Below are 15,227 nucleotides of genomic sequence, written 5' to 3'. Positions count from 1 at the left end.
AACTGCGTTTTGCATGGTTGTATGCCTTCCTGAGGGCGCTGGGAGAGCAGCTAGTGCTTAACCTCCTGAGTAGTTTCTCCAGCAAGAGTCGGTGACGAAAAGCAGGTGACATTTGGTTATATTGCTTGAAAACAACCACTAACGTCTGTCTTCCTTAAAGTTGAGCTGCCCTCTTCCCGCTGCATTTCCCTAGCACAGGACTTTGATCCACTACCCACTGATTTGACTGAGTTCACCTTAGTGCTAATAAGGTCTTTGAGATCGAGAACTTTAACCTGACTTGGTTCTACTGTTTTCATACAAAGGCAACGGTTCTCAACTGTGGAAGTCAAACCCTTTCACGAGGGTCACCTAAGGCCACCAGGAAACACAGATATTTACACTAGCATTCACAACCGTGGCGAAATTACAGTTATGAAGTAGCAACAGAAAATTTCCCCCCTTGGTTTTTCGAGACAAGGTTTCTCTGCGTAGTCTTGGCTGTCATGGACTCGCGTTGTAGACCAGGCTGGCCTCGAACTCACAGTTCCCGAGTGCTGGGATTCAAGGCGTGCGCCACCACGCCCGGCTTGGGAGTCACCACAACATAAAGAACTGTATTAAAGGACCGCAGCATTTGCAACGTTGAGAGCCAATGGCCTACGGTGATAGAACCTTTTGTTGAAAGACCAAAACGGCGCAGTTCCGAGAGCGAAAAAACAGTGAGTGTGGATTGAACCTTATGGGCACCCGTCCACAGGAAAGCGGAGACCCGTAGCAGAAGCCCCGCCCCCTCGTCTTTCCGTCTTCCGCCCTTATCGGCGCGGGCTGTGTGCGTCATTTCCCGGCGGCTCGGAACTGGGCTGCCAACGGCCTGCGGAGCAACATGCCGAAGTGAGTGTGGGCCTGGGATCGGGCGGGCTAGCGGTGGCCAGTCGCGGCCTCGTGAAGGTGGCGGGCCGCGGGCTCTGGCTCTCGAAGCTTCGAGGGGAAAGCGAGCGCCTTGGTGATCCCGGGTGGGAGGCGGGGCTCTCTGGCCGCCCCCTTCAACGAAGTCCCGGGTTCTGTCAGAACGCTTTGTTTGCCTTAGAGGCTGAGTAGTTTGGGGCTTTTTTGTTTTGTTTTTGTTTGGTTATCTGCTAATTTTTGACATATCCCTTATCGTTTCAGGTTTTATTGTGACTACTGTGATACGTATCTTACCCATGATTCTGTAAGTGGCGCGTCTTTTCATAGTCTTTTAAAACGCCTGTGTGAAAAATAAAGATTTTTATTTTCCCTCTTTAGGTCCGGGTATATGCTTTACAGCCTGCTGGAAATTTTATGACAACTGTTTGTAAAAAGTAATTGGGAGGCATGTGTTTTTTTACACCCTTCCAGTCTTTGTAATAGGAAGATATTTTCAGAATGGTAAAACTTTAGCAAGTTTGAAGGTGGAAACATTTGCATGTGCAGAAACTGCGTGTGCTGTAATCTCAGTACTTGAGAGGCTGAGCCAGGAAGGTGCCAAATTCCAGGTCAGTCTAGGATATGTACAGAGGGCTTGTCAAATAACCCCCCAAAATCCAGAAGTGTATCCCTAAAACTCGGATACTTGATTATATCACATTATTCAAATATTTGGCTAAAATAGAAAGAAATATCTGTTTTTTTTTGTTGTTGTTGTTTTGTGTTTTGAGACAGGGTCTTTCTGTGTAGCCTTGGCTGTCCTGGACTCACTTTGTAGACCAGGCTGGCCTCGAACTCACAACGATCCACCAGCCTCTGTCTCCCGAGTGCTGGGATTAAAGGCGTGTGCCACCACGCCCCACCCCTACCCCCGGCGGAAAGAAATATCCTAATTTACGTTAGTGCAGCTCCATTCTCAGCTTCAGTAGGAACCCTGTTAACCATTGGTCAGCAAGAGCAATAGCTGCAAGAATCCATGACATGTGGGAAAGAGAAAAACAACCCAGCAACAAAACTAGGTGTGGTTAGTGGCTGGCTCAGGCCTGTTTCCCCGGTGTACTGAGATGGGTATTGTTGTGAGCTTAAGGCTGTGGTGGGAGACCCTACCTCAAAAAAGTAAACCAAAACCAACTTCTTAGCTTCAACAAAAGTTGGTGTTACGGTTTTAGTAGTTTGAATGAAAAGAAATCATTTGTTTGTTTTTAGAGACAAAACAGGCAGCTCTGGCTGTCTTGAAACTTGATTTGTAACACGGGCTGGCCTCGAACTCACAGAGATCCACCCGCCTCTGCTGAGCGCTGGGATTAAAGGTGTGAGCCACCACTGCTTCCTGGAGTCTTTACTTATTTTTGGACAGTGCCTCATTATGTAGCCGTGGCCGGCCTAGAACTTGTGATGTAGAGCAAGCAATTGTATCTCTGTCCCTGAGTGCCGCATGGAAGCCATGCATCACTGAGCCTGAGTCTGAAATTCTGTTCTCATAAGTCATGTTGCTTAAGTGCAGTTAGGCTGCTCCTTCCCCATAGTGCAGTTAGGCTGCTCCTTCCCCATAGTGCAGTTAGGCTGCTTCTTCCCCATAGTGCAGTTGGGCTGCTCTTTTCCCATGGTGCAGTTAGGCTCTTCCTTTCCCATAGAGAAACCCGAGCTGGACAGTAGCTCTATGATTCAGACCAAGGCTGTGCACACTTTTTCTTACGGCAGAATGTTGTGTTTTAGATTATTAAATGTGGGGTCTTTATAATATTCATAGTCCGTCATTGTAGAGAGATGCCATAGACAGTAAGGAAATGGATTTGTTGGGCTGCTGGGCTGCTGGTTGGTACGCTGGCCTCTGCTGTAGGCAGTAAATCCAGTAAAGCTGTACACTAAGGGCAGTGTGTGTAAAAGGCACATTAGCATCTTACCCAGCCTACCCACACAAAGGCAAAACTACAGCGGGGCAGAGCGGGCGCAGTGAGGCATGCCTTTAATCCCAGCAGAGGCAGAGGCAGAGGCAGGTGGGACTCTGTGAGTTCCAGGCCAGCCTGGTCTACAAACTGAGTCCAGGACAGCCAAGAGCCAAGGCTACATAGAGAAACCCTGTCTCGAAAAACTTAAAAAAAAATTTAAAAGGGCAGCTTTTAATTTTGGGCTTTTGTTTCTGTGTCTGACGTGACTTTTCTGTTTTATAGCCGTCTGTGAGGAAGACACACTGCAGTGGCAGGAAACACAAAGAGAATGTGAAAGACTACTACCAGAAATGGATGGAGGAGCAGGCCCAGAGCCTGATTGACAAAACAAGTATGTCTCAGACTCTGCTCCTGACAGGATGAAATGCTCCCATTGTTTTCTTCCTGTCTCTGTTTTCCACAGCAGCCGCTCTGTGGATACACAGGGCCATTGGCTTGTGTTGAGTGAGCAGAGTGGGAGGCAGGCGCCTGGTTCTGCAGGGATGTAGAAATATGTTAATACTAATGTCTTTAATCCCAGCACTCTGGAGGCAGAGGCAGGCAGATCGCTGTGAGTTCAAGGCCAGTTTGGTCTAGAAAGTGAGTCCAGGATGGCCAAGGCTACACAGAGAAACCCTGTCTCGAAAAACCAAAAAAAAAAAAAAAAAAAAAAAAAAAAAAAAAAAAAAACCCTAACGAGTGAGACCAGTCAGGTGCAGCCTGGTTAGGCCGAGAGGTGCGGACAGAAGACGGTGCGCAGCCCAGGATTTTCCTGTTACTGGCAACATTTGTAGCACATTTATGTGAACATGCCTTTTCTTTGCAAAATGTAATCCATAATTTTGAGAAGACTTTTCCATAATGATTGCAAAGGGTAGGGATGGGTTTGAGAGACTTGATTTGGGGTTATATTTTGTGCCTCTGGCAAAGAGAAGTACACATCTGGGAAAGCCCGATGTGTTCTAGACTGTTCATTGGGATAGTCTGTGTTTTGCATCCAAAACCCTGGCAAGACTTTATATTTACTTTAAGTCATGGAGGTGTGTTTCAAACATGGCTTTTTTCTAAGGACTCATTTAGTTTCATGTGGCACAGATGGACCTTCAACTCGCTAGGTGTGGTGGAGAGGGACTGGGCTCCAGATCCTCTTGTCCTGGCATTATAGACACGTGCCTGGTCTGTCTGTTTAGGTGGTTGGTGTCTCTGTCTATCTCTTTGCATGTGTGGGTGTCTGCCCACGCATGTACAAGTGGAAGTCAGAAAAGGTGTCCTGGGTCGTGTTCTCTTGTTTTTCCTGTTGGAGAAAGCATCTCAAATGTAGCCTTGGCTGCCCTGGAGCGTCATACTTAGACCAGGCTGGCTGTGAACTCTGATCCTGAGTGCTGGAACTAAAGGCACCTGTCCCCGTGCCTGGCCTCTGCTCTACCTCTCTCGGCCTTATTCCCATGAGACAGGGTCTTCCATTGAACCTGAAGCTTGCCATTTCAGCAAGCTGCCTGGCCAGTGAGCTGCAGTGCACTTTTGTCTGCTCGCTTGACTGGAGTTACAGGCAGGCATGCATGGAGTGTCAGGATTTGAACTCTGGTCCTTATACTTGAGCAAGAACTCTCATGCACTAAACCATCTTTCCAGCCTTCTTTGGGTATTTTGAAACTTCTGGCAACAATCTTGTCTCACATTAGAGGCGACAAATCCAATAATGCCACATACCGGGCTAAGAGAATTCTTTAATGGTAGTCATGTGGAGCAGGGGAGGCAGACTGAAAGGAACTGGCCTTGTCACGTCCTTAGTTCAGTTGACATGAGTTTGCTGCTCACTGTACCCTTCACTTTTTACAGGCCGCTGTTCTGTATAGGGTATGGACAGTGCTGTTCTAAGTGGAAAAGCCCTGCACAGAGAGAGACCCTGAGGGACAAGGCTCTAGCCATAGTCTGGCCTCCGTTGCTTTAGTGGATGGGGTGGGTGGATACAGGCAGCACTGAGCTGGGTATTGGTTTCCTGAGAGTGGGGTTTGTTTGCTTGTTTATTTAGGGTGGTTTTGGGTTTGGGGGCCAGGTCTTATTTGGTAATCTTGGCTGGCTTTGAACTAAGCCTCCTGCCACCACCTCCCCAGAGCTGGGTGACAGGCTTTTGCCACTGTCCTGTTCATTTGACGCTTATTTTCATTTTCTTTTGTTCTCACTTTTGCATCTTGTGGTCTGAAGGAAAAGGTTGATTGTGGTAGACTTCTGCTGAGGCGATAATCTCCTTCAGTGTAGTCTTTTGCTGTCAAATATTTGTTTCTTCCTCACCTCCTGGCTTAGTGCATTTGTTTGCAGAGATAAACAAGGAACGTGTACTGTTTTCACTCAGGATGCAGGGAGAGGCATGTTTTAAAGCCTAGCCTTTGGGCGTGGGTTGTACATTTTCAAATGAAACTCATGGCTTGAATTGGTTATAAGTTAAGTTTTTAAATGTAAAGACTGGCCTCATTATATGCCTGTGTTGCTCTCCAGCTGCTGTGCACGGGCCCTCCAGCAGCATCTCCTCCATGCTGGGCTCAGGCGAGCCCAACGATGCTTGCTCACACAGTTATTTTAGCCATAGAGGTGGAAGTGCAAGTAGCTATTGGAACCATTGAGTATCGCAGTGGTTTAAAACTGCAGTGCCAGTTAGTGGCTGTAGAATAGTTGGTAGAGTGAAGTAAATATATTTAAAGATTTCAAAGAAAGAAGGTGGTTATTTTAATAAGCTAGTTGCTGCATCTCACCCATTATTTTGTTTTCTTGCTTAAGCTGCTGCGTTTCAACAAGGAAAGATCCCCCCAGCTCCGTTCTCTGCTCCTCCTCCGGCAGGGGCCATGATCCCACCTCCCCCCAGCCTCCGTAAGTTTGAGACTTTGTGTTAAGGTGTGAAACTGGTCAGATTATCCCTCGATTAGATTAATTTGCTTGTCACATGGTTGGCTTCTAAACACTTGCTAACTGACTAGGTAGTAACTAATTGAAAAATGCAACTTCATTTTTCTCTGTTGTTTGAGTGTAAAGAGTGCACATTTTATTGTGTTTTGGTTTTGGTGTTTTATTTTTCAGGACAGCGTTTCTCTGTGTAGTCCTGGCTGTCCTTGGATTCGATCTGTAGACCAGGCTAGCCTAGAAGGTCTGCCTGCCTCTGCCTCCCAAGAACTGGGATTAAAGTCCTTTGCCAGTGCACCCTGCTGCTTTACTGTGTAGCACAGGCTGTTGTGAGTCATTTTTTCACCTGCCCTATCCTTTATTGATGAGTTTGAAGCCAGCCTGGTCTACAGAGTGAATTCCATGATAGCCAGCGTTACACAGAACCCTGTCTCAAAAAAACAAAAGACAGAAAACAAATTCTCTGAGAATGAGTGAAAGTAGGCTGTGAGCTGCCGTGTGGCTGTGGGATTTGAACTCAGGACCTCTGGGATCAGCCAGTGCTCTTATCGCCTGAGTCATAGTTGTGGTCCATGGGATTTGTTTTTCTGTTTTCTGGTTTTGTCTTTTGTTTTTTGAGACAGGATTGCTCTGTGTGTCCTGATAGTCTTGAACTTGCTTTGTAGACTAGGCTGGCCTTGATCTGCCTGCCTCTGCCTCCCCAACTCTGCTGGGGTTATAGGCGTGTGCCACCATGCCCGGCCTATTTTTACTTTTTTGTCTAGCTTGGCTTGTTATTTCTTTTACGTTTTGTTTTGTTATTGGAGACAGGGTTTCTCTGTGTAGTCCTGTAACCTGCTAAGTACACCATGACATGTTACGTTTGTGAATGAGGGACCCTAGGAAGTTTATTGTTTAAGAGTTTGGACCATTAGTGAGAGCCCCCTAGTTTCACTAAGGAGAGGAAGTGTCAGCATGCGAATCTTTTAACCACAGCTTCTGTTGTGTTTCAGCGGGCCCTCCTCGTCCTGGCATGATGCCTGCGCCCCACATGGGTGGCCCTCCCATGATGCCCATGATGGGCCCACCTCCTCCCGGGATGATGCCTGTGGGACCTGGTGAGTGTCACAGTTCACTGGGCAGTAAGTTATGTGGTTAAGGGGCATTCATCTTTGTAAGTATTGTAACTTTGAATTTGGTCAATCTTTTTCCCGCAAGACAGGGTTTTTCTGTGTAGCCCTGGCTGTCTTGCATTCACTTTGTAGATCAGGCTGGCCTAAAACTCAGAAACTCAACCTGCCTTTGCCTCCCTGAGTGCTGGGATTTGATCAATATTTTTTTGTTTGTTTGTTTTGTTTTTGTTTTTTGAGACAGGATTTCTCTGTGTAATAGCTCTAGCTGTCCTGGAGCTTGCTCTGCCTCTGCCTCCCAAGTGCTGAGATTAAAGGCGTGCACCACCACCACCTGGCTGGTCAATTTTCAATGATAAAGCTTTGGTTTGTGCTACCGAAAGCAGGACGAGGCTGCCCTTCCTGTCCCTGCCTTGTGTTTCCTTGCCTTGGTCTGACTCCTGGCCATCTTGGAGGTAGAGGAAAAGGATGCTCTGTTTTGACTTGGTGCAGAGCTGCCTCCGGTTGATTTACCTTCAAGGATGACCTAAACCTTATTAGTATACTAGAAAGCATTGTCTTAATAGTTTTCTTTGCTTGTTTGTCTGAGACAGTGTTTCTCTGTAGCCCTGGCTGTCCTAGAGTCACTTTTTAGACCAGGCTGGCCTTGAACTCGCAGTTATCCAACTGCCTCTCCCTCCCTGAGTGCTGAGATTAAAGGCATGAGCCACCACTACACCTGGCTTCTTTCTGTTTTTGAGACAAGGTCTCCCTTTGCACCCTGGCTGTCCTAGAACTCTCAATGTAGACCAGTCTGTTCTTGGTCTACAGATCCTCCTGCCTCTGCCTCCTTCTGCTGGTGCCCAGAGTTCTTTTGTTTTCTTTTTCTTTCTTTCTTTTCTTCTGCCCCCCCCCCCCCCCACCCGAGACAGGGTTTCTCTGTGTAACAGCTCTGGCTCTCCTGGAACTGACTCTGTAGACCAGGCTGGCCTCAAACTCACAGAGATCCACCTGCCTCTGCCTCCTGAGTGCTGGGATTAAAGGCGTGTGCCACCACTCCCGGCCCTTGTAGATCTTTTTTTTTTTTTTTTTAAATATTTATTTATTATTTATACATATTCTGCTCGCATGGGTGCCTACCAGATCTCATTGTAGATGGTTGTGAGCCACCATGTGGGAATTGAACTGAGGCAGGACCTTTGGAAGAACAGACTGTGCTCTTAACCTCTGAGCCATCTCTCCAGGCTCAGGATTTTTTTAATATCAAAAGGATTTTTTTTCTGTGTTCGTGGGCACCCACACACCATACTGTGTGTGGAGGTCAAAGGGCAGGTGGTGGTGCTGGTCCTCTTCTGCCACCTATGGGTGGAAGGGCCCATTTCGGGCGCATGCAAGCTCTGCTGCTGGCCAGGCCAGCTTACCCTTGCCTGAGTGGGGCAGGATGCAGATGGGGGCTTTGTTTTTCTGGTGGTGAAGTCTCACCGTTGTATCCTTGGCTAGCCTTGGGCTCAGCAGGGACCTTCCTGCTCCTGCCCCCACAGTGCTCACGTAGCTTGAGTTCCAGTTTCCTTGAGGTGGATGGAGACTGCAGTGTGATCTGCTCCCGGTGGTCAGTCTCCTTGGCAGGGAGGGAGTTCTGCTCTGGGGACCTGCCCCGGCCCTCTCCTGCTGCTTCCACGCGTGGCTGAGCGTGTGGGAGTCCTTCTGACGCTGTCAGCTCTCAAATGTGTTGTCTAATCACAGCAATAAAGATGGTAGGCATCACTAGCTAGGTTTGGAAATAATGAGGGACGCCTCCAGCTCACCTGGAGAAACAAGGTGCATAAATTAAAGCAGCTTTCTAGCCAGGAGTGCTAATCACAGGACGGTATGGATGTTATTTAGAGGTCTGGGAGAAAATAGAGACGCAGATTTACCAGCAGTCTTAGTAAAGTTTTTTTTTTTTTCCAGATTTTATTTGTTTATTATGTATAGTGTTTTTGCCTGCCTGTTCCCCTGCACACCAGAAGAGGGCACCAGATGTCATTCTAGATGGTTGTGGGCCACTATGTGGTTGCTGGGAATTGAACTCAGGACCTTTGGAAGAGCAGACAGTGCTCTAAACTTCTGAGCCATTTCCCCAGCCCCGAGCATGGCAGCTCTTAAAAAGGAAAATATTTAATTAGGGCTGGCTCACAGTTTCAGAGGTTTAGTCTGTTATAGTCATGGCGGGAAGCATGGCAGTGTGCAGGCAGACATGGCACTGGAGAAGGAGCTGACGGTTCCATATCTTGATCTGCAGGCGGAAGAAGAAGGGGATTCTTCCTCAGGTAGCAGGAGGAGACTGTGTCACACTGAGTGTAGTTTGAGCATAGGAGACCTGAAGGCCCACCCTACAGTGCACAATTCCTCCAACAGGGCCACACCTCCTAATGGTGCCACTCTCAGTGTGCCAGGCATTCCCACATAGTCTAGGGGCCATTTCTAGTCACATCACCACACGGGCTTATGAACTCAAGATCCATTCAGGAGATATAGATGAAGACAGGGTCTCGCTGTGTAGACCAGGTTAGCCTGCAGCTCACGGAGATCCGCTTGCCTCAGCCTTCCAAATCCTGGAAGTGATGCCATGTGCCACTGTGACCTGCCCATTCAATAAGTCAGTGTCACAAAACAACTATTTAGTAAGTTTAAAGATGTTGGAAACTGCTGGTTGCTGGTAGTGCACGCCTTTAATCCCAGCACTCTGGAAACAAGCAGGTGGATCTCTGGGTTTGAGGCCAGCCTCAGAGTTCCAGGGCAGCCAGGGCTACACAGAGAAACCCTGTCTTCAAAACCCCAAAACAAAAACAAAAACAAACACAAAAAAAAAGAATGTGGGGAAGCAGGGGTGAGTGAGTCTTGGAAAGAAGTCTCATGGTGGGCATGGCGGCCTGTGCCTGGAGTCCTTTCTGAGTGACATCCTTACTCACCAGGAGGGCTGTGTGAGGCACGCCAGGCAGCACAGCAGGGCCTGTTTTATTTCTACGAAATAGTACCAACATAAACAAATAATAGGAAGAGGGAAAGAAGCTTCCAGAGGCCTACCCTGCTGTGGATGGCCACCACACACATTTTTACCACTCTATATATTTTCCCTTTTTTCCAAGACAAGATTTCTCTGTGTAACAGCTCTGACTGTCCTAGACTTACAGACCAGGCTGGCCTCAAACCCACAGTGACCCTTCTGCTGCTTTCTGCCTTCTGAGTGCCGGGATTAAAGGCGTGCGCCACCACGCCTGGTGATAACATTTTAATTTAAGTTTATTTTATTTGCATTGGTGTGAGGGTGTCAGATCTCTTGGAACAGGAATTACAGATAGTATGCTGCCATGTGGGAGCTGGGAATTGAACCCAGATCCTTTGGAAGAGCAGGCAGTGCTCTTAACCACTGAGCCATCTCTCCAGCCCACATACACGGTTTTGTTTTTGTTTTTTTCTAAGACTTTATATAGTAGAGCTAAAAGGTGAACGGAACCTAAAACTTAATTAGCAAATCTGAATTAAATCCACTGTGGAGAGAAAAGAGAATATTCAGGCGGCCAGTTTCCTATAAACACACTTAACAAGTGTGAACCTGTGTGTGTACTTAAGAGTACTGTTGACACTAGCCCTTACTGCTTCTGTGCCTGTTGTGGTTTCTCATATTATCTGATTGCTGAGTGTTTGTGTGATAGAGCTTTCCATATGTCAGTCATCTTCCTGTGGTGGGGAGGGGTTATATAGGATTTAGAAAAATCTTGTAACCCAGGATCACCTTGAACTCAGGAACCCTCTATCTCCTCAGAGTGCCGGCATTGTTGGCTTGTATTCCACAACTTTGAATATAGTTATATCTTGAGCTTTTATATTATAGGCCTTTAATCAAAATAAGTTAAAAAGAAACACTTTGGAATACTGTGATGCATCTAAATTTCTGTGTACTCCACCCCCAACTTACTTTTTTTAAATTAAAAAATTTTTTTTTTGGTTTTTCTAGTCAGGGTTTCTCTGTTTAGACTTAGCTGTCCTGGACCCACTTTGTAGACCAGGCTGGCCTCGAACTCACAGCGATCCGCCTGCCTCTGCCTCCCAAGTGCTGGGACTAAAGGCGTGCGCCACCACGTCCGGTCCAACTTATTTTTTATTTCCCTTTTTGCAATAAAGGCTCAATATGTAACCTTGGCTAGCCTTGAGCTTGTTGAGTAACCAGGCTGACCTCAAACTTTCTACAATCCTCTTGCCTCTGCCACCCAAGAGCTGAGATTACAGGCATGTGCCACTATGCTTGCAAAACTTGATATTTACAAAGAATTCACACAGCAGAAATAGTATAGAGCATAGTAACAAAATGACTATTCATGAGCACACCATCCAGCAGAGGAGAGGACCATCAGTGCATGGGAGCTGCGTGGTGTTCCCCTACCCTCTGGTGGCCCTCCCTTTTCTCCTGCCATGTGGATCTAGCTGGTTCATTGTTGTCACACACATACAAAGTTGATGAGTAGTTTCTAAACTGCATTTGGAAAGTGAGTATCTGTGTGTTCCATTTGATTTAAATCCTGTGATTACTTGTTATTTTTGTGACTTGAGCTAAAACGGTTACTATTAGCTTTTAACCTGAGCCTGATCACTTTCCCACAGTTCCCAATAGCTGCTTAGTGGTGGGGCCGTCTTTTGTACCTGGACATGGAGGAGACAGCTCCTTCCACATGTGGGAGAGAACTGGTGACAGAACTGAGCAGGCTGGGCATGCTGGCACACGTCTATAATCCCAGCTTGCGGAGATGCAGAGGCTAGCCTGGTCTCCATACGCAGTTTCAGGACTGGCTGGGATTAAAGGCCCAACCTTATAATAGAGTTGTCTTTTTTTAATTTGTTTTTTTTTTTTTTTTAAACCAAAACAACAGCAACCAAACCAACCAAAAAAACAGCAAAACAATGTGTTGTCCCTCGTGCTTTATGCGCAGTGGTCTGTTTATAGCCCCCGCTGTCATCAGATCGGGGCCCAGAGCTGCCTGTGCTGACCTTTCCATCTGTTTGAGAATGTCTTAAGTAACTAAAGATTTGATGAATTCGTTACATTTTTTCTGTCAAATGTGTCTTTCTACTATTTTTCAGGGTCTACTTTCTAGGGCTTGTTGTTGTTTTGTTTTCTTTTTTTTTTTTTTTGGTTTTTCGAGACAGGGTTTCTCTGTGTAGCCTTGGCCATCATGGACTCGCTTTGTAGACCAGGCTGGCCTTGAACTCACAGCGATCCGCCTGCCTCTGTTGTTTTGTTTTCTAGACAGGGTTTCTCTCACTTTTTACATGTTTTTTTTTTTTGTTCTGTTTTGTTTCATTTGGTTTTCCGAGACAGAGTTTGTTTGTGTAGCCCTATCTGTCCTGGACTCACTTTGTAGACCAGGCTGGCCTCGAACTCACAGAGGTCTGCCTGCATCTGCCTCCTGAGTGCTGGGATTACAGGCATGAGCCACCATGCCATACTTTCTGGGTTTTAATTGAAGCCCCATACTCCTGTGTCATGAACGTTGCTTCTCACTCCTTTTCCCCTTGTTTCTCTGCAGCTCCTGGAATGAGGCCGCCCATGGGAGGCCACATGCCCATGATGCCTGGGCCTCCAATGATGAGACCTCCTGCTCGCCCCATGATGGTGCCCACCCGGCCTGGCATGACTCGGCCAGACAGATAAGAGCAGAAGGGCCCTTTATCAGTTGTGTATTTCTTGTTCTGTTTCCCCAGGAGATCACGGTGCTGAGCCTGAGTGTTTTCTAGCTGCATGACAAGAAAACTTCCCCTTCCCAACAGAATAGTTTTGCAGGGGAGAAGTGGTATAAAAAAAGGACAGTTTTCACTCATTGTGAATGTGAAAATAAAGTTGTCAACTGTTTTGGTTACCAGTGTGTCCCTTTTCCTTCCTTCCAGGTGTGTTGTGCTCGCCTGTCCTCCAGTGCGTCCCACATGGGACATTGTGTGAGTGATGGTGTGAGTCCTGAGCTCTCCTGCCTCTGTTCACTGCAACAGGACTTTGCATTCTCAGATAGGATTTTCTCTTTCTTTTGGGACAAGGTTTTTCTTAGTAGCTTTGGCTGTTCCTGAACTCAATCTGTAGATCAGGCAGGCCTCTGCCTCTTGGGTGCTGGGATTGAAGTGTGTACCACCCCTGCCTGACTTTTCCTGTTTGAGGCAGATTTTTCTTTTCTTTCTTTCTTTTTTTTTTTTTTTAGTTTTTTGAGACAGGGTTTCTCTGTGTAGCCTTGGCTGTCCTGGACTCACTTTGTAGACCAGGCTGGCCTCGAACTCAGCGATCTGCCTGCCTCTGCCTCCCTAGTTCTGTGATTAAAGGTGTGCACCACCATGCCTGGTGTTGAGACAGATTTTTTTCAAGTGGCCCAAGATGATCTCAGCCTCTGTGATGGAGGACAAAGCTGACATCATCATACTTGCCTCGGACAGGATCTTGTATAGCCCAGGCTAGCCTTGTTACTAGGATTGTGGGTGTGTACTACCTTGCATGGGTTGAACATTAAATTTTTAAAAATTCCATATAATAGCCAAACAGTGGTGGTGCACACCTTTAACCCAGTACTGAGGAGGCAATGGCAGTTGGATGTCCTGAGTTTGAGGCTAGCCTGGTCTACAGAGCGAGGTCTGTTCTTTGTTTCCTGAGGCAGGGTGTCTTGCTAAACCCAGAGCTCAGTGGTTTGGTTAGGCTACCTAGTCAGCTTGGAGTTCATTCCCAATGAACACGCACGGTCGGCCGTTACACCTGTCCTGCTTTTGTGTGGGTGCTGGAGATCCAAATTCTGTCCTGCTTACAAGGCCACCACCACCTAGCTCTGGCACTGCTTTTATGTGAGGCCACCCACACTCCAGACACTTCTTTGCCGATCATGCAGTTTTTTGCGGCACAGAGGGCACCTTGAGATCAGCCAGCATCAAAGGCCAGCTGTCATTCCCGAACTCTGTGAGTAAGTCAAGGGCACTATATATACTCTGCACAGTGCACCATCGGTGCAGCGCCTTCCCACACCTGTAGTGTGTGCTGTACGTCATCTGTGCAGCGCCTTCCCACACCTGTAGTGTGTGCTGTACGTCATCTGTGCAGCGCCTTCTCACACCTGTAGTGTGTGCTGTACGTCATCTGTGCAGCGCCTTCTCACACCTGTAGTGTGTGCTGTACGTCATCTGTGCAGCGCCTTCTCACACCTGTAGTGTGTGCTGTACGTCATCTGTGCAGCGCCTTCTCACACCTGTAGTGTGTGCTGTACGTCATCTGTGCAGCGCCTTCCCACACCTGTAGTGTGTGCTGTACGTCATCAGTGCAGCGCCTTCTCACACCTGTAGTGTGCTGTACGTCATCAGTGCAGCGCCTTCTCACACCTGTAGTGTGTGCTGTACGTCATCTGTGCAGCGCCTTCTCACACCTGTAGTGTGTGCTGTACGTCATCAGTGCAGCGCCTTCTCACACCTGTAGTGTGTGCTGTACGTCATCTGTGCAGCGCCTTCCCACACCTGTAGTGTGTGCTGTACGTCATCTGTGCAGCGCCTTCTCACACCTGTAGTGTGTGCTGTACGTCATCTGTGCAGCGCCTTCCCACACCTGTAGTGTGCTGTACGTCATCTGTGCAGCGCCTTCCCACACCTGTAGTGTGTGCTGTACGTCATCTGTGCAGCGCCTTCCCACACCTGTAGTGTGCTGTACGTCATCAGTGCAGCGCCTTCTCACACCTGTAGTGTGTGCTGTACGTCATCTGTGCAGCGCCTTCTCACACCTGTAGTGTGCTGTACGTCATCAGTGCAGCGCCTTCTCACACCTGTAGTGTGTGCTGTACGTCATCTGTGCAGCGCCTTCTCACACCTGTAGTGTGCTGTACGTCATCTGTGCAGCGCCTTCTCACACCTGTAGTGTGCTGTACGTCATCTGTGCAGCGCCTTCTCACACCTGTAGTGTGTGCTGTACGTCATCTGTGCAGCGCCTTCCCACACCTGTAGTGTGTGCTGTACGTCATCTGTGCAGCGCCTTCTCACACCTGTAGTGTGTGCTGTACGTCATCTGTGCAGCGCCTTCCCACACCTGTAGTGTGTGCTGTACGTCATCTGTGCAGCGCCTTCCCACACCTGTAGTGTGTGCTGTACGTCATCTGTGCAGCGCCTTCCCACACCTGTAGTGTGTGCTGTACGTCATCTGTGCAGCGCCTTCTCACACCTGTAGTGTGTGCTGTACGTCATCTGTGCAGCGCCTTCCCACACCTGTAGTGTGAGCTGTACGTCATCTGTGCAGCGCCTTCCCACACCTGTAGTGTGTGCTGTACGTCATCTGTGCAGCGCCTTCTCACACCTGTAGTGTGTGCTGTACGTCATCTGTGCAGCGCCTTCTCACACCTGTAGT

At 47.9% G+C, this 15,227-nt stretch overlaps 1 protein-coding gene and 1 long non-coding RNA gene across 9 annotated transcripts; one reads left to right on the top strand and one right to left on the bottom strand.

Moving 5' to 3' along the window:
- The first annotated feature begins 759 nt into the window (after positions 1-759).
- On the top strand, positions 760-12,732 carry Snrpc (small nuclear ribonucleoprotein polypeptide C). Its single transcript, XM_051153461.1, has 6 exons — positions 760-873; positions 1,150-1,192; positions 3,099-3,207; positions 5,631-5,720; positions 6,743-6,847; positions 12,403-12,732. The coding sequence occupies exons 1-6, from the start codon at positions 866-868 to the stop codon at positions 12,525-12,527; spliced, it is 480 nt and encodes a 159-aa protein (XP_051009418.1). The 5' UTR covers positions 760-865; the 3' UTR covers positions 12,528-12,732.
- A 1,194-nt stretch (positions 12,733-13,926) lies between these two features.
- LOC127195218 (uncharacterized) lies at positions 13,927-14,699 on the bottom strand. 8 transcript variants are annotated; one of them, XR_007831372.1, is made up of 3 exons: positions 14,611-14,699; positions 14,177-14,218; positions 13,927-13,956 (listed from the first exon to the last, which is right to left on the bottom strand). It is a non-coding gene; the product is annotated as an uncharacterized LOC127195218 (long non-coding RNA). The 8 variants fall into 8 exon arrangements; XR_007831376.1 differs by having other exon boundaries at positions 14,525-14,613; XR_007831371.1 differs by lacking the exon at positions 13,927-13,956 and adding an exon at positions 13,971-14,000.
- Between the last annotated feature and the right edge of the window lie 528 nt (positions 14,700-15,227).

This window comes from Acomys russatus, chromosome 11 (assembly GCF_903995435.1).
Source record: "Acomys russatus chromosome 11, mAcoRus1.1, whole genome shotgun sequence".
NCBI classification, from domain to species: Eukaryota; Metazoa; Chordata; class Mammalia; order Rodentia; family Muridae; genus Acomys; species Acomys russatus.
This window is presented reverse-complemented; position numbering and strand designations above follow the sequence as displayed.